General features: G+C 29.0%; 2 protein-coding genes across 2 annotated transcripts; one reads left to right on the forward strand and one right to left on the reverse strand.

Annotated features, from left to right (window-relative positions):
- Nucleotides 1-7,441: 7,441 nt before the first annotated feature.
- On the forward strand, nt 7,442-12,224 carry LOC107031457 (long-chain-alcohol oxidase FAO1). The gene is made up of 3 exons (XM_015232844.2): nt 7,442-7,697; nt 8,194-8,466; nt 10,317-12,224. Exons 1-3 carry the CDS (start codon nt 7,491-7,493, stop codon nt 12,060-12,062), a joined length of 2,226 nt encoding a protein of 741 aa, XP_015088330.1. The 5' UTR covers nt 7,442-7,490; the 3' UTR covers nt 12,063-12,224.
- Nucleotides 12,225-12,308: 84 nt separating this feature from the next.
- LOC107031455 (phosphate transporter PHO1) lies at nt 12,309-23,164 on the reverse strand. Its single transcript, XM_015232843.2, has 15 exons — nt 22,842-23,164; nt 22,157-22,264; nt 21,763-22,003; nt 19,602-19,944; nt 18,203-18,251; nt 18,001-18,072; nt 17,233-17,362; nt 15,208-15,328; nt 14,051-14,300; nt 13,846-13,950; nt 13,720-13,764; nt 13,436-13,588; nt 13,074-13,355; nt 12,859-12,995; nt 12,309-12,775 (listed from the first exon to the last, which is right to left on the reverse strand). Exons 1-15 carry the CDS (start codon nt 23,079-23,081, stop codon nt 12,685-12,687), a joined length of 2,367 nt encoding a protein of 788 aa, XP_015088329.1. The 5' UTR covers nt 23,082-23,164; the 3' UTR covers nt 12,309-12,684.
- Between the last annotated feature and the right edge of the window lie 353 nt (nt 23,165-23,517).

Consider the following 23,517-nt stretch of genomic DNA (forward strand, 5'->3'; position numbering starts at 1 on the left):
TCCTTTTTAACTTCTTATTGATAGCACGGTTAGGTGTTGGCACTCAATTAGTAACGGGGGTATACCACATTGCTCCTCGACTCACTTTGCAATTCTTGTTTCTCATAAAAAAAAAACGAGGCAAGGATTGTCCAAAATTATATTCGGAATTAACTATATTTTTTAAATGGAAAATTATGTGAAATGTCAAGCATAATTAATGTAGCTATAGTTTCAACTGTTTTTAATATGTAGCTACAGTTTCATGAAATTTTGCTATTCGGTTTCTTGATTATATAGATTTAGAATTTGTATATTTTGATTCCTAACTGTATAAATGAAGAGTTTGTTATGCTTGCCCTAGCTATTTATATATGATTTATGAAGAATTTATGATAAATTATTTAATATGTATATTGTCAAACGAAATATACGAATCGAGCTTTGAAAAATTCCATATAGCTATAGAATTTCCATATACTTACCTTGTTTATATATTCAGAAGCAAAATATACAAACGGGCAAACAAAATATACAAGATGCATCTTTCATTTGTACGCACTTATCTTGTTTTTATATTTACAAGCGAAATATTGAAATTGCTGCTTCCATAGCAAATTGAACTATAATTACAGTTATTATTATTGAAATTATAGTTATAAGACCTTATTATGCCTATTATCTAACGGGGATGAAATAGCAGTCGAATGGTTAGCACTTAGCACACACTATCTTTAGAGATAAAGAATAACGTGAACTTTAAAACCTTATTAATAAAAGTTTGAAAATACGTAAGATGTGACTGGAAAAAAAATATTGTGTTTTATTATAACCGATGAAATTAAATACTTTTCAAGATAACTTAAATGGATTTTAGTTTATCAATTACTTCTAGATTATCCTATAAGATTTGTTTATTTGTCACACAGAATTTGTTGAAAGTTTTTTTAAGCATCAGATAGGGGTATAAATTAAAATTAAATCAAATTAAGAAAAAAAAATCGGATTAGTGATTGGTTTGACTTGATTTGGTGTTCGTAGTGCCTGCTTGTGACACATAGGACTTGCTTTTCGTGATTACTATGAAATAGATGGCGGACTCAATTCATCAGGAACGGGAAGGACGATATCTCTCTCTTAGAAAAAAGAGAAATAAAAGACGAGAGAATCCTGCCTTTATTTTGACTACCCTAGACTAAAGGACTTGACGGACCACCACAAAGGTCGGAAGAAGATTCTTGGAGACCACGGCAACCTTTGCTGAAAGGGGTATGGGGGACAAGCAGGGCATATAGCCTATAAAGAGGTGGAATCCGTTCGTTCATACGCACACCGACAAAAAAAAATTCGATCATATTTAGGTTGGTTTGGTTTTAACTAAAAAGACCAATCGAGATCAAACCAACCCGATATTATATATATAATTTTAAAATTTTATTTTATTAACTGTTTTTTTTTCTCTATTTGCCTATGAGATATCTTTAAGATACATATTTTATATATAATTAATAGCCATGATACATGAATGTAAAGAAATATATAAGACCATCAAAGGATGTGGTGCAGTGGATAAGATTATTCTTCGAGTTCGAGCTTTAAGTATAAAAAAAATCCTTAATAAGAAGCGCTTTCCTCTGAATAAATCCTATATGGCATGAATTTAAAATAATTGAACTACTATGCAAATATCAAACACAGAATACAAAAACTCTTAAAAATTAATCTGCACCAAATACAACTTTAAAAACTCAAACTTCAAAATAATTTTACATAATTATGGTGAAAAACTTGTAAGATATATAAATAATTATTTTTAATTCCCTCTTTATATATTATCTATATATGAAAGTTTTTCTCTTTAAATTTTTCATCATAAAAAATTTCAAAAATCTTTGTTTTCGTTTCCACAATTTGTCACATAAACTAAAATAAAATTTCAAAAAAAAAAATATTTTCATTTCCAAAATTTATCACATAAACTAAAATATAAGATGTTATTTTCGTTTATAAAATTTATTTAAACAGAAGATATGCATCATACTATAAATTTGGTAAACTTATTGACTTATTTGCACCATCTTTTTAATAAAAAAAAATATTATATATACTGATGTATAATATATGATAGGTTAAATTTTGGACCATTAAACAACAATTTACAAGTTGAACTGTTTGACTTAATGTCATTTCTTAATTATATATATTACATTACAATAATATATATGTTGTTAACATCATTGATCAGGCGCACAAATTAAATTATGTGTAAATAAAATAATAATAATTATCTCTGGTCGATTCATCTACTTTTAATTTAAATTAGGATAATAATTAATCGATTGGATACAACTTTATAAATGATCATTTAATTTGACTTCAATACTCTAATCTAACAGCTAGCGCTGATTTTTACACAATTACGATCTGACGAGGATAAATTATACACAGATTTTATTTATATTCATATGAGATAGAAATTATTTTTTGATAGACTGTTAAGAAAATCGTTATAAAAAATATGTGTGAATTGAAATGCAAAATAAAAAGGTTATAAGAAAAGAAGTATTGATAAAAATAAAGTAAGGTAATCAAAGCAAAAAATAAATAAATGGGAAAATGAATAAGTATCCCTCAACCTATGTCCGAAATTCCAGAGACACACTTATACTATATTAAGGTCCTATTACCCCTGAACTAATTTTATAATTAATTTTCTACCCCTTTTCGACCTACGTGACACTAATTTGAAGAAAAGTCAACCAGTGTTTGGCCCACAAGATAGTGTCACGTAGGCCAAAAAGGGACAGAAAATTATTAATAAAATAAGTTCAGGGTTAATAGGACCTGAATATAGTATAAGTGTGTCTCTGAAATTTCGATTATAGATCGAGGGGATACTTGTGTATTAAACCTAAATAAATAGAGAGTAGAAATAAAATTGAGGAATCAGATAATGCTAGCATAATAATAGCAATACTGATAAGGAAATAAATAGGTGCGCCATATTAGAACCTGCTTCATTTTGCCTAATAACTTTTAGAAATTTGCTCCGGTTTTTTTGGTGTCGTTAGGGAGGAATTGATATTTGTAACGCATATTCAGTTGTATCGGTATGATTTCATTAATTTATTTTTTATCAGAGCATCAAGCAGCGCCAATTCGGTTCTACTTGACTAAATTCATGCTCCTCCAAGGAGAGTTTGCTTTACTGAACTCCCTTTTTTTTTTATAAACAAGCCAGAAATTCTCGATCCGACACTTGTTAGTTCCTAATTTTCCTTGAATAATATCTATTTTTCTTTGGATCTATCATCGTTAATCGCACATCATCTACGTTCCTTTTCTTCAGATGTCCAAATTATCACAATCTTACTTCTCGTATCTTGTCCATATCTCACACCTTTTCCCATATGTCGATATATGTTTCATTTAAGCATTTTTCATTTTCTTTATATTTATTTTTTAAACATAAAAATTTTTAACTGATCAACGCTCCATAATCAAACTTATATTAATAATACATATATGGTATGACAACTTCTAATAATTTAGGCGTTTCAAAGTCAAATCTCTTAATAATAAAAATTTCACTGATTAAATACTAATTAACTGTTGCCTTTGACAAGTATGATATTATCTCTGTTTGAAGACTTCTTCAATTATTCATTATTATTTAATTTTTAATTAGATTTGTAATTGTCATAATTTAATAAATAATATGATTACATAACACTTGAGGCCAACTGGATCCTTTTAGCTTTATTAAATAACCGTATATTGAACTCAACTTGTTTAAAATTTAATGTATTTTTATTTATTAAAAGAAAGAATATAATTATATTATACTCATAATTAACACAATGTTCTTTTTCTTAACAGGATCCTAAAGGTCAATATTTTATATTAGGTGTGGATTCAGACGTAATTTTTAGAAAATTTTAGAAAGAAAAAATGTAAAAATACTCAACTCTATTATCACCCATTTTTACTTATCCGCTATACTGAAAATAAATAATTATGTTTAATTATTCAGTTTAAAAAAATTAAAAGATAATTAATCATTTTATATATATTTTACTCTTATTATTGAGTATTAATTATTTTAATTCAATTTAGTTTTCAAAATTTAGATGACTTACACTCCCTCAAATTTCTAGAGCCAACCAAGTTTTTCTTTAAATAAATAATTTTAATAGTTAAAAGTTATGTACCCAAATTCACGGCCAAAATTAAAGAATTCGACTTTCGAAATTCCAGTTATGCTACATAAATTGGGATAAAAGAGTTACATTAATTAAGAGTAAAATAAAAATATTACTATCATTTATTTATTGTTCGAAGTGTGTCAAGTCAAATATAGACAAGTAAAATATCAATAGAAGGAGTAAGTCACAACAATTAATAGTTTTTAAAATATAAAAAAATACCTAAGAAAAACTACATTCAAATGAAACATATATTTATTATTTTAGGGCTTTATTTTAAGAGTAATTTGTTAAGAACTTAACAATTAATTGAATTAAGATAGAGAAATGCCCTCTATTAGAAGGTAGACTATTGTCTCGATTTTTACTTGATGTTTGATATCTGTATCAAAGTTTGAGTACTTCAAATTCTCGTCGAGTAGGATTTTATTCAGAGAAAATCGTTCTCTACCAGAGAACAGAGATTTTCTCTTTCATATCTAAAGCTTAAATCCAAGATATTTAATTAAGGGAGGAGTAACCCAAATCATCCAAAATTTAAGTTTTATTATTTTTTTCATTTAGCCCCCCCTTTTTTTTTTAATAAACTTTTCTATTTACCCATCAAGAATACTTTACTAAACTCTAAATTTCTTACAAAACCCTATTATCTTTATCCACCAAATTGGGATTATAAAACCCTTAATTAAAGGAAAGCCAAAAACATGCATTAATTTTCTACAACAAACTTAACCAAATCTCTAGAATTATGGTAATTTATAACTAATAACAAACTTTATCCCTCACACAACTAACAATAATCACTCAAAAGATATTTCTAAACTTCACAAGTTTTCAATATATACATAATACAATCAAAAACCTTTTTGTATAATTTATGTTAATCAAGAGGAAAATGATGACTACCTAAATAAAATTGAAGTCTCAACCAAATATTATAGACTACAGAGAACACTACTTCTGAATGAGCCTATTCTACGTAAAAAAAAAAAACTAAATTTATTGAATTTCAATATGCATATTTAATATATTATTATTATTATTTAAAATAATCAAGATTTCTTATGATCAAAGATATGGATAGATCATATATTATTTAATTATACATCAATATATAGCAAGTTCTAATCATTGACCAATTGAGATTTTCTAAAGATATATGTGGTGTTTAATAATGTGGAAATGGCATCAAGTGGGCACTTTTTAAGGGTCCTCACTATGGTGTAACTTGTACCCAACATTTGTTAATTAGCACTTAAAATGTATTTTTATCTTAATTTTTTTTTATTCTATTATCATTTCAGTAAAATTGATAAAAATTATTATTTTTACAGTCATGTTGGCCTAAACTTTTAAAAATTTTGCGCCCTCTGGTTAAGGCTTATATACTGTGGTGGCGTATCGATTTAAAAATATGTTAAATTGTAAAATATTAATTTATCAATTTTTTATCGCTATTGATTTGACTATTAAATTAACTATTATGACAAATGAAAAACTGATAAATACATGAAATTATCAAGTAATTCACGTCTGAAAGTCACATATTTACAAATAAAAAAAATAGCAACCATAACATTTAATACAAAAGGAACCAATTGATTTAGACAAAATAATACTACTAATAAATGAAAAAGGCAATAAAGTTTTTTTTAAAATTTAATCAAATAGGTGTAGAGCTCCTGCCTTTTCTCCAACAGACAGAAACAAGATAAAATTATACACAAGTAATAAATGATTTAAAGATAGGATAGACCATATTATATAATATTATACATGGCTTCTGTCGATAATTTTTAATTTCGAAAATCAAATAGTTTTAGTTTGAAAAAAAATATATGTATATTTTTTTAAATGAAATTCTACATAAAATATTATAGGTCAAATAATTGACAATTCAAAATATTCAAAAGATATATGAAAAATGTACAATTAAAGATAGATTTATTTAAACTTTAAAGTTTAAAAAATATTATATAAATTAAAATAAAGAAAATAATACATAAATCAGTAAATTAAATCCAGGTCATTATTCATTGAGACCAAAATAATTTATTATTTAATTAATAATCATATAAAGAAGACGATATTTTGCATATGGGCATTGTTCACTGCGGTCCTAACATATTAGTGGTAGGTGAAATTGACACGTTTAACTCTTAGCAAGTGTTTGATCATAAAAATTTAGGATCTCGATTTTAAATTTTTAATTTAAAATTTTGTGTGAGAAATTGCATAAATATGATTTAAAAATCTTAAATCAGTAGAATTACAATTTTTTAAAAAATATAAAAATTGACGCATGGATTTATATTTTCAAAAAGGTTCATTCTAATCATAAAAATTTTATAGGAAAGGACTTAGATTTGATGTGAAGATATTGTTTATATTATGTAGATGAGTTGTATTAAAAAATAGTCAATTATAACTATATTGACTAGTAGATTATTATAAAATAACGTATATTTTGAAATCGTAATAATATCTGCAAACATTTATTTATATAAAAAAAAACATGAAAATATGTAATGTCTTAGGATATTATTCTATTACCTTATTTATGTAAATTGGTTTTTGATGATTCGATAAAATTATATAAGAGTTAAAAATATTTTAATAATTTTCACAAATTATTAAATCATTTCCAAATCATAATTTAAAATCACATCATTACCAACAAATTCCATGACCTTACCACCAAATATGGTAGTTATCATGTGACCACCTAATTTATAACATGTATTGTTCATTTTCATGAATATTAAATTTTGAATTTTGAATTCATTTTATTAGATGTTTTGTATTTTATTTTTCATATGTATAGTTTCTCCATTTTTATAAATATTAAATTTTGAATATCATATACTCTTCATTTTATATTAGTCATTCACATTTCATTTTACACAATATTTTAAAAAAATAATCAATATTATTAATTTACCCTTTATAAATTTATATAAAAAAATATGCTTTAATAGCATAAGATATATACATAAAATACCATTAAAATAAGTACAAAATAATTAGTACGCTTTAAAAAAATTGAAAAAAAAAACTATATTCCTTTAGTCTTTCGAAGATTATTATTTATAGCAATAAATTTATCTTGATACAGTATTTTTAATTAGATGATCAACTAATATGATACGAAACTAAACTTTCTTATAAACAAATCAAAAGGCTAACAACAAAGAACTATCTTTTCTCATGCAAATAGACAAGAAAGACACTCTTATCTCACCACCTATAAATACATACAATTTTCTTTAGAATTTTCAACAAATAATTAAAACAAACAAAAGAATAATGGAGAAAAAGGCTCATCATTTACTTAGAGGTGGAAGAAGAGAAACAAAATATAGCCATGGATTTTCTTCATCAGAAATACAAACTTTAACCTCTATTTGTGAAACAATTCTTCCTCCTATTCCTCTAAATTCACTTCAAAAAAATAACAAAAAAATTCAAAACTTTCATAAAGTTTCTGGCTCTCAATATCCAATTCCTGATGAGGTATATAAACAAATTAATAGCCTGTCAGATTTACTGTTTCTAGTTGATATACATAAATTTCGAAAAAGACTGATGGATAAAAAACCTACCTTTTTCTTTTTCTTTCCCCTTTTATTGGGTTGAATTTAAGTAATTCTTTTATTAGAGTTATTCAGTTAGTTAACTATCTGAATTTTCACGATAATTTTCTCATGCTACTTTTTCTAATTGATATACACAAATTTTGAAAAAAAAATGGATAAAGAAGGCTATCTTTTCCTTTTTCCTTTTTAAGGTGAATTGAAGTATTTTATTAATCATAGAGTAATTCAGTTAGTTAGCAATCTAAATTTTCACGTGTAATTCTCTTTCGTTTTTCCTACCCCACTATATCGCTTACTTTTTCTACTTGATATGTTTGAGTGGACGGCTCTTTAGGTTAATTCTGAATAACTCGGTTAGTTAACTATCTGAATTTTCATTTTATTGACGAGAATTTTAATTATTTTTTTTGTAGGTTGCTGAGATTGTGATGAAAAGGGGTTTTTTTGAAGCAAGAATGTTGGTGAGGGGTTTGTTAAGAACTCTATCAACAAGAATTGGGAGTTTGTTACTTTGTGGATTATTTTGTTTTGGAAAAAATTGGCCTTATATTAACAAATTCTCTGATATTTCATTGGATAAAAGAGAAATTTTGATGCAAAAATGGTTCAACAACAGATTCTTTACTCCTGTTAGATTGGCATTTGTGTTTGTCAAATTCTTGTGTCTATACATCTTCTTTACTCAGGTAATTCTCCTTCGCGATCGCTCGATATTTGATATCCATATTAAAATCTGATTATATTTGTATTTATTTCGAAAAGTCTCATATTTAGAACAAAATGCTTTCAAATAAATATAACTTCATATTCAGAATTAGAATTAAAGATGAAAAAGTAATTATCACTTTAACGCGACTGAATTTTATAAATTTTTGTCTTTGAGTCTTAAACATGAACCATATTTTTTGCAGGGCTTTGTTGTCTTTTTCACCTTTTTTTTATTTTGTATTTTTCTCAAATCTAAACATGGCAAGGCACATGGTTTTTGCAGGGCTTTTTTGTCTTTTCCTCCTTTTTTTATATATATATTTTTATCTTGATATTTGAGTTATTGATTTAATTCTAATTTTAGTCCTTATATTATTTGATAAAGTATATACTAAGCTTCAACTATTTTTTAAAAATGTGAATTTTTAATCCTTTTGCTGATGAATTTTCATAGTTTTTCCAGAATTACTAACCATTCATATTGAAATTCTATATTTGAAGATAATGTACTTCTTAAAATAGTTCAAATAAAAGCATATATTTTAATTAATTAAAAGTTATATCTGTTCGACATTATCACGAGAATCAAAATCAAAATTTACGAATAAATTAAAAAACTCAAGGTATGCTAAGTATTTTATCAAAATATGTTTCTTGATTTTGGAATTAACAAATTCCTATAAATTTGTTTTGCTCAAATTGGTCACTAGGAAGTTTCATATTTTAATTATATCTTAAATTGTGCTAGTATCAAGTTTTAAATTTTTTTACTTATTTTATTTTCAAAGCTTCTTAAAATGTGATATTTTTAAATGAATTTCACAAAAAAAAACTATTAAATTAATTTTGAGGAAATGATCCTTTTCATTACACATGATATGCAAAAAATCCTTATATGGACAATTTCTAAGTCAAAACATGTGACTAATGAAGATGGCTTATAATTTATTAATCACTTTTTATTTATTGAAAAATATCACTTTTAATTATTATTTTTTAGAAGTTTGGTGGTTGAAAATGATTACTCATTTACTTGGATTTTTTCATATAAATAGATAAACTTTTTATATGGACCAGTATCTTCTTTCAATAGAGCAGAAAAAAAGACACTTTATTGTTAGTTTAGTCCCAAGATTTTAATGTACATTTTATTTGTTACACTAAAAAAAACATCAACAACTAGATTGTTTTCTCTTTATTATGAGGTATTTTACTCGGACTTTTTAAATATACTGAGTATAAGTCAAATTTTTCAAAAACGATGTATTTTTAAAGGACTCAATATGAGTGTCGGAACATTTATGGAGGGCCCGAGTAACATAGAAGAGTTATGAGATATTCAGATAAAGAAATGTGTTTGCTTAGGCGTGGAGTTTTAGAACGAATAAAAGACTTTTAAAACTTTGGTCCAGAACAAGTTATAGATATAGAAATGTATCCTTCTTTTTTAGTCAGATTAAGAAAAGAGAGTCACATAAATTGGGACGGAAGGATCAGTTGACGTTGAAGCTTATTTACTTACAAAGAGGGGAATTTGGTCATCAGTTAAGTTGATTTATTGGATCTATTATTTGTCTTGACTTAGTATTAATTTGCGAGTGTTTTTGACGTATGTTGTTCGGATTCTTCAAAAATGTAAACGAGTGCATGTCAGATCCTTCAAAAGTAGTGATGTGACATAGACGTGGCAACATGTTTGTAAGAGTCCGAGGAACATAGCTTTTGACATTACATTCAACAAATTTGCATATTTTGATCAAGAAAGTTGACAAAAGAACCACAAAAACTAGTTAAAAGTGCTAAATTGAGTGTCTTTTTCTTGCTATAGGTTGGTGAAGATTCAAAAAATCCAGCATGGGATGACATTGGTTATCAAGTAGACAATGAAGAGAACTCTTCAGAAACACCTGATGATAGACCTCTTCAGAAGGGAATCATCGAAACTATATACGAGACAGAATCAAGCATTGTAAAATCTCTTGTCGAAAAAGGCCTAAAAGTCACAGAAGACACAACAAACAACATGTACAAGGTTCAATGTGATGTTGTCATTGTTGGTTCAGGCTGTGGTGGAGGTGTTGCAGCAAGTGTTCTTGCAAGTTCTGGACAGAAAGTCGTTGTTCTCGAGAAAGGAAACTACTTTGCGAAATCAGACTTTTCTTCCCTTGAAGGACCTTCACAGTCTCAAATGTATGAATCAGGTGGTATACTCTCAACTTTGGATGGTAAAGTTATGATCTTGGCTGGTTCAACAGTTGGTGGTGGCTCTGCTGTTAACTGGTCAGCTTGTATTAAGACCCCAGACTCCGTTATACAAGAATGGGGCGATGATAAAAGAATCTCAATGTTCAAAACCCCCGAGTATGTATCAGCTATGGACAAAGTTTGTGAACGAATCAACGTGACAGAGAAATGCACACAAGAAGGTTTACAGAATCAGATTCTCCGTAAAGGGTGTGAAAGACTTGGTCTTGAAGTTGAAGGCGTGGCAAGAAACTCATCCGAGGATCATTATTGTGGCTCGTGTTGTTATGGATGTAGAAGAGGTGAGAAGAAAGGAACTGATACAACTTGGCTAGTCGATGCTGTGGACTGTGGAGCTGTGATTATAACAGGATGCAAAGCCGAGAGATTCATACTCGAAAAGAAAAAGTATGGGAAAACAAGAAGCAAGAAATGCTTAGGAGTGATTTCAACTAGTGTGAACAAAGATATCACAAAGAGTATATGTATTGAGGCTAAAGTGACCATTTCAGCTTGTGGTTCTCTTTTGACACCTCCACTTATGATCTCTAGTGGATTGAAAAATCGAAACATTGGTAGAAATCTCCATCTTCATCCAGTCATAATGGCGTGGGGGTATTTCCCCGAGTCAAACTCTGGTCTCAAGGGAAAAATATACGAAGGAGGAATCATTACCTCGGTACACAAAGTGGGGAGTTATGATTCGAATGTAAGAGCTATTATAGAAGCTCCTGCTTTAGGACCGGGATCGTTTGCTGCTTTATGTCCTTGGACATCAGGAGAGGACATAAAGAATAGATTACTCAATTATGACAGAACAGCTCATTTGTTTGCAATGGTTAAAGACGTTGGATCGGGGGAAGTTAGGTCCGAAGGAAGAATTAGCTACACGTTCAATGGAATGGACAAAGAAAGTTTGAAACTCGGGCTAAGACAAGCTTTAAGGATCTTGATAGCAGCAGGAGCTGCTGAGGTAGGTACTCAACATAGCGATGGACAGAGAATCAAGTGTACAGGACAAAGTGAAAAAGCACTCGAGTCTTTTCTTGAGACGGTCACAGCAGCTGAGGGGCCAAAGTCACTTGTAAAGGATTTTACAACTTATTCTTCTGCTCATCAAATGGGGAGCTGCAGGATGGGAATGAACGAAAAGGACAGTGCAGTCGATGAAAACGGGGAGAGTTGGGAAGCAGAAGGACTATTTGTTTGTGATGCTAGTGTTCTTCCAGGTGCTGTTGGTGTAAATCCAATGATCACTATACAGTCTACTGCATATTGCCTATCCAAGAAGATAGCAGAGATGATAAAAGACGGAAGATTCTCAAGATAAGCGATCCTCAGATACTTATCCTCTTTATATATATACTGTTCCCATACGAATTCGTAATGCCTTGTCCTTCTTTGATTGTTCATATATATATAATTTTCATTTATTGTATGACTAGTATGGATTAAGAGGATATCAATAAACAAAATATTCAAGTTTGATGTACTTCAAGTGTGTTTTTGACCGTTTTATTCGTATATATAACACAAAAATGCAGTTACTATATAACTGAATGTGGATAAAGGATCATAACAGAATTGAATTGAAGCACAAGAAGTGTAAATGACATACAATCATAATGTGGTAGAAGAATGAAGACTTCTTCTGATATTTACTAAAAATTAATATAAGATCTCAGAGACACATTTTCTGATCATAATTGAGTTAAGAATGAGAAAAATATACAAACAGGCATGGAAATAACATTAGCTTAATGCAACTCTTCTTGGCAACACCTTGAGCCATAAGGCTCGAATCGTTTGTTAAACGATCAATAAAATGATGGCGGATTCTCCACTCACACCATAAGCGATAAAGTGCCTCCAACTTGCTGCTGCAGAAACTACCGTTTTCCGCTTATTCAGAAGCCTGTCTTTGTTATCCAAACATAGATCTTAAGTTTCTTTTAGCCATCAGAGTCTGTCTCGCGGAATGGCAATGGAACTGCCTTCACTGCCCTGAACTTTCCGACATTGTTCAAGTGTTCATTCTCCAACCTAAACAATCACAAATAAACAGTAAGGAGTCTTGTATGTTTAGCACATAATGTCTTTGCTAGCCTGCTAGGGACTTAGTGTACCTGTAGAAGTTCCAGTGACCACGTCGAATAACTTCCAATGAGGCAAGGCAAAAGTCAAGTAAACGCGACTCAAAGAATCCAACGTTGAAATGCATCACTGTCTCCACCCAAGCAACTCTCAAGACCAAATTCAAAGCCTATGATGATTCAAAATTTTGAAAATCTGTTCAGGTATATGTAACACAAAAAACTGTCGAAAGACGAAAAGGACTTACAATTGAAGCATAGTAAATGCTCTTATTCTTCAAGACTAGTTCATCTCTGAGCAAAAAGTTTTTGGATTTCAAGTTAAAGAATCCCCAGTCCTTAACAAAATCCCAATACAACTGATAAACTGTGGCTATAACTGAAGTCACCAAGACGATCGAGAACCATAACTGTGAGTCAGGCTCTCTTGCATAAGTTAGCCTAGCACCAGCTGCTACCATAGCAGAAACATACTTTCCCAAGTTAGCCAAGTGATTTATGTCAGACTCGTCGAACCATCTCCTTGCACACTAGATAGATAACAGAACACACGAGTTAATTCACTCCGAAAACTGTCAAAGTTTCAATCTTTAGTTGTTACCATATTTACCTGCATTGCTCGCCAATAATATGGCGCGAAAGAGATAACATAAGCAAGCTCTCTGTACATCCTTCCAGATTTACACATTGGAAGTCCATGAGCTGTCAAACTTCCAGCAAGAAAATAGCAAGCTGATGACTCCAAATGCCTCATCAATGGGATCTAAACACAGGAAAACAGTCGTAAAGCTAAGATTCAACCCCCTCGGACACTTAAGCAACCAGTGTGATTGTGTCACACGGAGACAACTTCACCGTTGCTCCAAAGCATAGAAGATAGTAAGGTTAGCTAACCTGGCTTGTTAGTTGATCAGCCATGAAAAAGTCTACCATGAGGACCTGCATCGATATCATTATATTTGAGAGATTAAGAATCATCACTCAAACTACGCGTTCATGATTTTCAGGATGTGAAAGTACCTTGTAAAACGGAGAGCAGACGATGTTACGTATCACTTTGAGGAAGTAGAAGCGCGTTGGACGATAGAAAACGTTCAACGGACATATCAGGAGAGCAAGAAAAGTCTGAAAAAATGCAAAGTGCAGGATTAGAAAGGGATGCATTTGAGTCATTTCGACATGAATGTTAGTACTAGTAAACAAGATTTTCTTTCGGTTAACAAACCAGTAGTAGAATTCCAGGAATTGCATCGACTTGGCTCGGAGAAAATCCATTAGAAAGTAAGATCAAGTGAACAACAAGAGCTCCAACAACAGAAGTCATTAAACAAGTTCCTATGAGGAATGCATCTCTGTATTTGAGAGCTGTTTTAGGTTGAAACTCAAATATGAAGTTGTAATTGATCCTTGTGCTTTTCCATAGGAACAAATTGCATCCATACATGAACAAATGCAAGCTTAGCAATGCAAACATGCTGCACAACATTACACAAGTAAACTCATCTTTAGTATTCGTAAAGATATAACTTCGTTTACACTATTACTGTAATTTAACATGTTATAGCACGTTACAACAACAACATATCCAGTGTAGACCCACAAAGTGCGATTCTGGGGAGGGTACAGTGTATGCAGACCTTACCCCTACCTCAGAGGTAGAGAGGTTGTTTCTGATAGACCCTTATCAGCTCACGGAAAAAACAAAGCTTTCTAAATAGTAACTACAACAAATCGAAGTCTGAGTAACAACAGAATAATCAGTGGCGGAGCCAGGAATTTCACAAAGAAAGTCTAGGAATAGCCCAACAAAAACTCTTCTAAAAAAAATAGAACTAGTAAGATTCAAACACACGAGCACTTCCTCATTCCAAGGAGGTGATACCACTGGGCTATAACAATTTGTTATGTTAAGGCTGTCCAAAATATGTTATTTAATCATTTACTTGTGTATACGACTACTACTAGTAGCGGAGTAGTACTACGATTACTAACATCCTACTATAATTTATCTCCTCATTCCTGTCTAACGTCATGTCACGTGTCATAGCAAGTTATTTCACTTTATTTTTGAGGTAACTAGTTCGACTTACTAAAAAAGTGTTACATGATAGAAAAAGAAACAAAAATTAATTTTGAGAGAATATAAGTATGTTCCTTAACATAGCTTAACGAGTTTAAGTTTTATGCACCAGCAATCTAACGATATATTCTTAACCAATCATGTTACTTATATATAAGACAATTATGTATAAATCGTGTTTGTAACGAAAATAAATTACAAGTCACAAATTATAAAAAGAAAAAGACATTTTTCCATAAATTATGTCAATAAAGAGGAAAAAAAACATGAAAAATAATGTGATTAAAATAAGAAAAAAGTACCTGAAAACAGGGTAAACAGTTTCAACATAAGCAGCTTCAGTTCTTGTAGAAAACATGCCAGTCAAATGGGCCAAAATTGCGTATACACTAAATAATGTCACAAAACAACCTGTGAAAAGCCCTGCAAATCGATAAAAAATACTAGTCGTATTTAACTTATATACACTGTCAGTATAAAAAAAAATCACACTATCGATGTATTTTACGTGTTCAATGGACCTTTTTTTATTACTAGTATGTAAGTGGTTTTTAATTTGAGCTAGAAACGTCAAATGAGCTGAGTTAATAAATGTGATCGATACAACGACCCTTCTAACTCAGAATCACTTCAATACTTTTTCTCTTTTTTTATTTGTTCTTTTAAATTTCTAGTTGCAATTTAATAGGTTAAAGAAATTGTTTTTTTTTTCTAGAATAAATTAAAATTATACTCTATATTGCTAAATATATTTCTTGTGGGACAAAATTATCTTTAGAGTTTATGTGAGCTACTATTAATGTAAAGCCCAAGCAATTGACAACTTCATTATCAATTAGTTTATTTGAGTGACACCTTCACCCTCTTTTTTCTTTCACTCGGTAACCGAGTCTCATATTGAAGCCCCGATTAAATTTCGATCATATTGTAGAACCCTTTCGAGATAGCTCTCCCAACATGATTTTCTCTACCCAGAACTCGAACCTTGAATAAGTACATTTGCCACCCAATTCTCATGTTTGATATTTTTTTTTGTTCCATATTAGTTGTCATATTTCAATTCTCTAGAGTTAATTTGATAATTTTCAAAATTAACTCTTTTAAGAAACGAGCATTATTATTTATATATTTTATTTGTTTGTTTTGTTGTTGTTCTGTTCCATATTAGTTATCATATTTCGATTTCCTCAAATCAATTTAATTAATTTTTAAAGTTAGTTAAAAACAAACAAGGATTATTACCCACCTAAACTTTGTATTGCTCTATTTTCTACACACCTAAATGCTGACCTGTCATGGGAGGCGTTGTCACCGCCTCTAGGCGCGTCAGAAGCAGAAATTTGACGAAAAATTTCTTCTTCTCCACTGGTCATCTTCCCACCTTTAAAAAAACCCATTGTTTCTTCTTCGACACCATTAATCCTTGTTCCTTTTGTTAAAAAAAAATCACGATTTCCTCTCAAAATTAAGTAGGATTTAGTTGTTAATGTTCATTTCTACTTCAAATCTTGAATTTAGGGTACGTAATCTGCTCTAATTTCTTATTTAGGTCCCTAATTTGAATTTTGAATTTTCTCAAAATTCATCAAAAATGTCAAATTAAAACTCGAATAAGCGTTGTATGGATGAATCAGACTCAATGCTCAACACTTTAGAGAGATACGAACACGAATTTTGAACCCTTTGATGAAGAAGACCCACTAATTGAAATTGTTGTAAACATCAATTGAGTTTCTTATATCAATCTTTGAGAAATGTTATAATAGCGGAATAAGAAACAATATCAGTGATAGAGTTTTTAGAACGAGATTTCTTAGTGCTTAAAATTACGATGAAGGTTGAAGAAGCGATAGTCGTCAAATCTAAAAAAAAAACTTCAAAGAAAAAGAAATGGTGGAATGAAAAAGAAAGAGAAAAGGAGAAGATGAATATATAAAACAAAAAAAAATATAAAAAAATAATTAAATTTTTTTATACAAAAAAAGAGTAAATATTACGTGGCAGCACATGTAGACCTCTGCCTAATACAAATCTAGGCATGAGTTTATAAGGGACTATATATTTTACTTTTAAAAAATTCAAAAAAGTGATAGGACCCCCGTAAAAAATAAGTATTGAAAATTCGATAATAGCTTAGGGGGACTTTTGGCGATTTTCTATTCAACTTTTTTTTGGGTGTTGAAACTTTAGTGAACTTTATTTGTACCTTTTATTAAGCACTAACATATGCATATATAGATGGATCTAGAGAAACATGTAAAAAATGAAATTTTATAAATAAAAAAAAATTGTTTTATTATTTTTTAATAAGGAGTGAAGAAATTTACCAACAAAAAAAGTGACCATATGAGATTCTTTATTCTGTTGTGGTCTTAAAAACTTCATTGCCTTTTTCCTGTCACTGTTTGCAAAGTGCTGTGTGAATAAGGACTCCACTTCATCCATTAATCTAACCACCTTCTCACCATTAAAACAAACAAAAAATAATAATAATAAAAATATTATAAAATTAGTACATACATTTTCCACCTTATCTTATAAAAGTAACCATTAACTCATTATTAAACATTATACAAACATTATTTTCATGATAGATTCATTTATTTATGTTGCTTGGACTCGAGTGTGGGACCTACTCGATACAGGTTGCAGATCTAATGATCGGATTCTTTATTATATAAAATTTTAGGATTCAGAATGTGAATGAGTGTATGATATGGTACGGTCAAAATATATACGTATAATATACCCAATTATGTCTATTAATACTAATGCGACAGATACTATTAGAAAATATGAAATTAGCGGTAAAATCTATAGCTAAATGGGATTAGCATCAAATTTCTATTGTTTAGCTACGAAATTTTATCTGTTAATAACTTTTTTAAATATAGTGAAAACTTCTAAGGGTCCGAGCAATATAGTTAGCATAATGACATGAGGCCTATATTTTTTACTTTTAACAACAATCATGACAACAATATGAAAACATAAAATGTAAAAATATTGAACTATATATACGATACGAGAAAAGTCATTTTCACGAACGAGATAAAGATAATGATATATGTTTATAATTTATACGTGAAATTTACCTTATCAGAGCTGATGAAATGTGATCTTTTTACTTGTTTAAGGTAATTTGCTGATGATTGCTGTTTAGCTACCTGTTTGATAATGAAAAAAATATATTATTACAAAATATTTTACTGTGTCATATGTATTTATTGATTTGATATAAATATTGACGTTTTATTAACTTTAAAATTATATGCAATATACTAACAATATATTTACCTTATCAAACTTTTTAAGTATCTTCACGAAAGCAACCATATTTAGTGAGCTGAAAAAAAAGAAGTTAAAAGTGAAATAATTAGAACTAAATTATATAAAGTAAATAAATACGTTCAAGAAACTTCTTCTATAGCTAATGAAAAAAAAATTGATCAAAAGGTGACAAATAATTAGCCAAATATAGAGAAATTGAAAAGGAAAAAAAAAAGAGTCAAAAAATATTTGATACATATTTTGTCATTTTCTTATTGCTTTAAAAAAAAATTTCCTTTATAAAAGATACACTTTATTTGTTTGTTACATGTTTGTTTCTAATAAATAATAAATGATTGCTATATAAAGTCAAAATAATATTACGACATAAATCTATTATATTACGAAAACGTAATCTCGACTATAACAAAAATACAAATATATCACAATCCTAAAAAGAGTAAAGTGTTTTTGTTTTTTCAACATCAAAGAGCTATATATGATTTTGACATATATATATCGTGTGAAATAAATATATATAATCATCACTGTAATTTAATATGTTATAGTACGTATCGAACTATGTTATATACCACTTTATTCTAGTTTACTAACGAAGCCTTATTAAATAATTTGATCTTAAAATACTTATCGTGTAAATATTTTTATGATTCTATCAATACGTAGAACTAAACTCTTGAGTACCATGTGTAGACATTAAAATTTTGTGAAACTCTAGGAGATGCGTTCAATTCGAGTTGGGACTCTATAAATTATGTTCAATTCAGATTAAGATTCTTGGATGCTACTCAACCCTAAACCCTAGTTTATGCCTATATAAAGGGTACTAAATTCCCTTAAAAGGCATCTCGGAAATTCCATATATTCTACATAGAGATCAAGATCTCGAATACTCCACAAATTGGTGGATTATTCATATAGAGAGGTCAAATCTAAATTATCCTAGTTAGAGAAATACGCCACTGACGGCCCTCGAATTATGGATAAATCTTAGAGAGTAAAATCAAGGGATTAACAGAATTGTACCGCTATCTTAATCAAATAAAATTATGTTTCTTCATATTTTATTTGTATGATTTGTTTATTTTCCATATGTTTGAAATTTGTTGCAAACACCATGATGCTTGCTACCATGGTAATAGAAGTTTAAATTCTACATAGTACGATCGATATATATTACACTTTTTATACGATTATCATTACCATGGTCAATCAAATTGTGTCAACTAAAAAATTATATTTTGTACCACGACTAATATATATTAGGAGTACTACTTAATATTCATGTATATCAAATCCTGAGCACTAACAATATTCTTAGTGAAATTCTTGATTTTCACGCGGTTTTTTATATACTTACTATATGCATGCATGAAAATAATTTAGCGACAGATTAACGACAAACCTGTAAGTTTTGAGTAAGCCAAGGCCTCTATAGAGTTCAACAAAAGCACTTCTAATCATTTTTTCAGCACATTGTATTTTCTTCTTGTTGATATATTCTCTAGGTCCATCTTTTTTAGGGTTATTAACTAAATCTTCCCATAACATAGATGTAACAGCAGCAATTGTACGTGTTGGTGTTGTTGCTGGAATATCAATCCTCATAGCAACTTTTGGTTTTCCTCCTTTTTTTGTCTTAGCTCTTGTGCTTGCTGAATTTACAAAATTTATCCCATTTTTCTCTAGTGCTGCTATCACTTCTTCTGTTTGTGTCCCTGTTGGACTATCACAATCACTTGCTGTTTCTACATACCAAAAAATAAAATGTTATTTCGGAGTTTCGAGTTATGATTCAAAAATTTTTAGTTACTATGTTGATTGGATCCTTTAAAAATATTGTCCTAATTGTGTTGTATAGTAGAGGAGACAAGATAGCAATAAAGGGGTTTATCTATATATGTTGGTCGGATCATTCAAAAAATAAAGTCAGACACATATCGATTAGAATATGCATTTAGTTGTTGTTTTTAGTCACTGTGTTGATTGGATCCTTTAAAAATATTGTCATCATTGTGTCGTAGTAGTGGAAGGGGGATAACAATTAGGGGTTTATATGTTGGTTGGATCATTCAAAAACGAAGTCAGACACATATCGATTAATCTTCAGAATATGCATAGATTTTGTTGGTTTTTTTAGTCACTGTGTTGATTGGATCCTTCAAAAATATTGTCCTACTTGTGTCGTAGTAGTGAAGGTGGGTTAACAATAAGGGGGTTTATATATGTTGGTTGGATCATTCAAAAATGAAGTCAGACACATGTCAAATCTTTAGAATATGCATAATAGATCGTGTTTGATCCTAAAACACTACATATTTTTTAGAAGAATATTTGACACACATCAAACAATACATTAAAAAAATTTATCAATAGAACAACATATATAGATTTCATAAAGAAATAATTAAGTTGATATTTTAGAAAGAAAAAAAACTACTTTTTGATTTTTTAAAGTTTTATGCCTAAGTGGTTGGGAAAGTAATGCTTACACAATTAAATCACTTAATTTTATGTGAATCTCTATAATAAGTTTTAATTTATAATATGATAGACTTGATGATACACTTAACTAACATCTTGTTAATTGGTTGAACATAATAGTACTAATTAATAACGTAAAAGAAATTATATCATCGACGTATATAATTTAAATTCTTTAGATACGTATTACGTGATTTTTCATATTTGAAAATCTTTATAGAGTTTGAATTTCTTAAGGTGGACATTTTTATATGAAAAATGTTGTGGAATCCACTAATATATTATCAAATAAGAATTGATTGTTTTGTTGGAAGAAAAATAAAATACAATCTTTGTATTTTTGGGACCACCATGATTTATATAAATGGAGGAAACTATTCACACTTAATTTAGCCATATTATTTTTTTTGATAATTCATTAAAATTAGGAAAATGCTTCTTGTATTAATGCAAAATGTTTTATGCATAATCTTTTTCAAAAAATAATTAGACATTAAACCCAACCTAGTTGGACAAGTATTCCCAATAATAAACTTAAACGTGTTTAATTTGGCTATTTTTAAAATGGAAAAATTACATAAATTAATACATTTTAAAAAATAATTACTGATTTTAGCGATACTTTTTGTTTATTACCATTTATAGCAATATTTTGTTAAATCTGTAATATGTATTAAAAGTGAATTATGTATGCAATATATATGAATTATAATTGTTTTTTTGAAATATATCATGTTTGTTTGGTAAAAAATTGTCACATTGTATTATAAGTGTATTAAAATGTGTGATAAATGTATTATTCATCAATAAAATTTGTATTATATGTGAATAATAAATTATTTTTTGTAATATGTATTAAACTTGTATTATAAATGAATTAAAAGTGATCAAGTGAAATAAAAATATTATTGCTATAAATGGTAAATATTTTTTTAATATAGTATATTTATGTAAGTTTCCCTTTTAAAATTGGCCTTAAATTATACAAACATCACATGAAGTTTATTAAGAAAAAATAAACTTGTTTTACTTACTTATCATATGATATGTTTAAGTAAAGAATGAAAAATTAGATAACTCACCGGAAAAATCAGAGTTCCGACCAGATGATGAGTGGGATCGAGTGAAAAATCCGGAACCAGATCCAGACCTTGACTCGAGAGTTTTCCGACGCCGATCACTGAGAACTTGCTTGAGGTCCAATAATATTTGAAGCTGTTTATTGAGAATATCGCCTCTTTCAAGAAACTCACCCTCTTTCGTCTTATAAAACTCATTCACTTTTTTCAGCTCTTCATCCAACATCTCAAAAAATAGCCTCACCTACACATGCAAAGTGAATAGCAATAGACTATGAAAAATGTTATATAAGTAAGTGTTACCTATTATCGATGATTTTCGTAGCTAATTTCAATTTTTTTTTAAATATATATATATATATATAATTTTTTAATATTATAATATTGTTATTATTACCTCATCTTCTTCAGAAAACAATTGAACAAGCTCATTTTCTGTTTCATATATTTCTTCTTGCTCTTCTTGTTCCTCTCCATTTTCTCCTTCTTTAATTATACTCTTCCCCTATAATAAACAAAACAAAAATTTTAAAAAAATAATATTAAAACCAATATGAAATATATCAATAACTTCAAAAATCCTGACAAAAAATTCACAAATAATAATTAAATTGTCATTTTCATTTTGACCCCTTTTTTTTTTTATGGTTGTTGTACTTGTTTCAACTATTCACGATAATTTCATGATACTAACATAAAAAAATTTAAAAAAAAAAACCGTTTCATTTTATTGCCTTCCATGCTAAACCACACACCCTTGAAATTAAATCTTGTTGATTATATCGAAACTAACGAATCTATCTGGAGATAATAGAATGTATGCAGACCTTACCCTTCTGATTCGGATATGAGTATTAATATGAAGAAAAAAAACACAACATTTTCATGAAGGAGAAGAAAAGGTGGCAAAAAGCAAGAATATACATTTGATACTATTGATACTAGTGGTGTTGCCTAGCCATAGACTATATTATATAAATTAAATATTTTTATAACTTTTACCTCAAAATAGTATCACCTTTCCCTTTCTTTTTTCAAACAATATGACAAAAACAAACTACAATATAATTACAAAGACATACTTGAGAAACTTCATGAGATTTATGAAACTTCATATGAGATGTCATAGTGAATGAACGAATCGAGTCGAATATGGATCGACCAAAATCATGAATAAGTGAAGAGTTTCCATCATGAACATGATGAGGTTTTCTTGATATTTTGATTTTCTTAACTTGTTTTTTTAGTTGCCAATAATTTACAAAAGCATCTTTCCATTCTGGAATTAGTTGTGCTTCAAGTTCTTTAGAAAACTTCACCATTTTTTTTTCTTTTGAGGAAAAAAAGAAAGAAAGAAAAAAGGAGGAAAAGGAGGGAAAAAAAATTAATTTTTAGAGATGAGAGACAATAAGAGGAAGTTTACAAAGATTATATAGAGGGGTACGGAATGGAGAGTGTTTGAAAAAAGAGACAAAAGTTAGTAGTATTCCACCTTTCTCCGTCTCGAAATATTTGTCACGTTTTATTTTTCGAGAGTTAAAATAGAATAATTTTAATCAAGATATAGTTTTTTTTATCATATTAATATAATAAAAATTAACTATTAAAAAACAATGCAAGAATCGATAGACGGATCTGTCTCGTCCCATAATATTTGTCATACTTCATTTTTCGAGAGTTAGACCAGATTAATCTTGATCAAGATATAACTTTTTATCATGTTCATATGATAAGAATTAACTACTAAAAACAATGGAA

This window comes from Solanum pennellii, chromosome 9, assembly GCF_001406875.1.
Source record: "Solanum pennellii chromosome 9, SPENNV200".
Lineage (NCBI taxonomy): Eukaryota > Viridiplantae > Streptophyta > Magnoliopsida > Solanales > Solanaceae > Solanum > Solanum pennellii.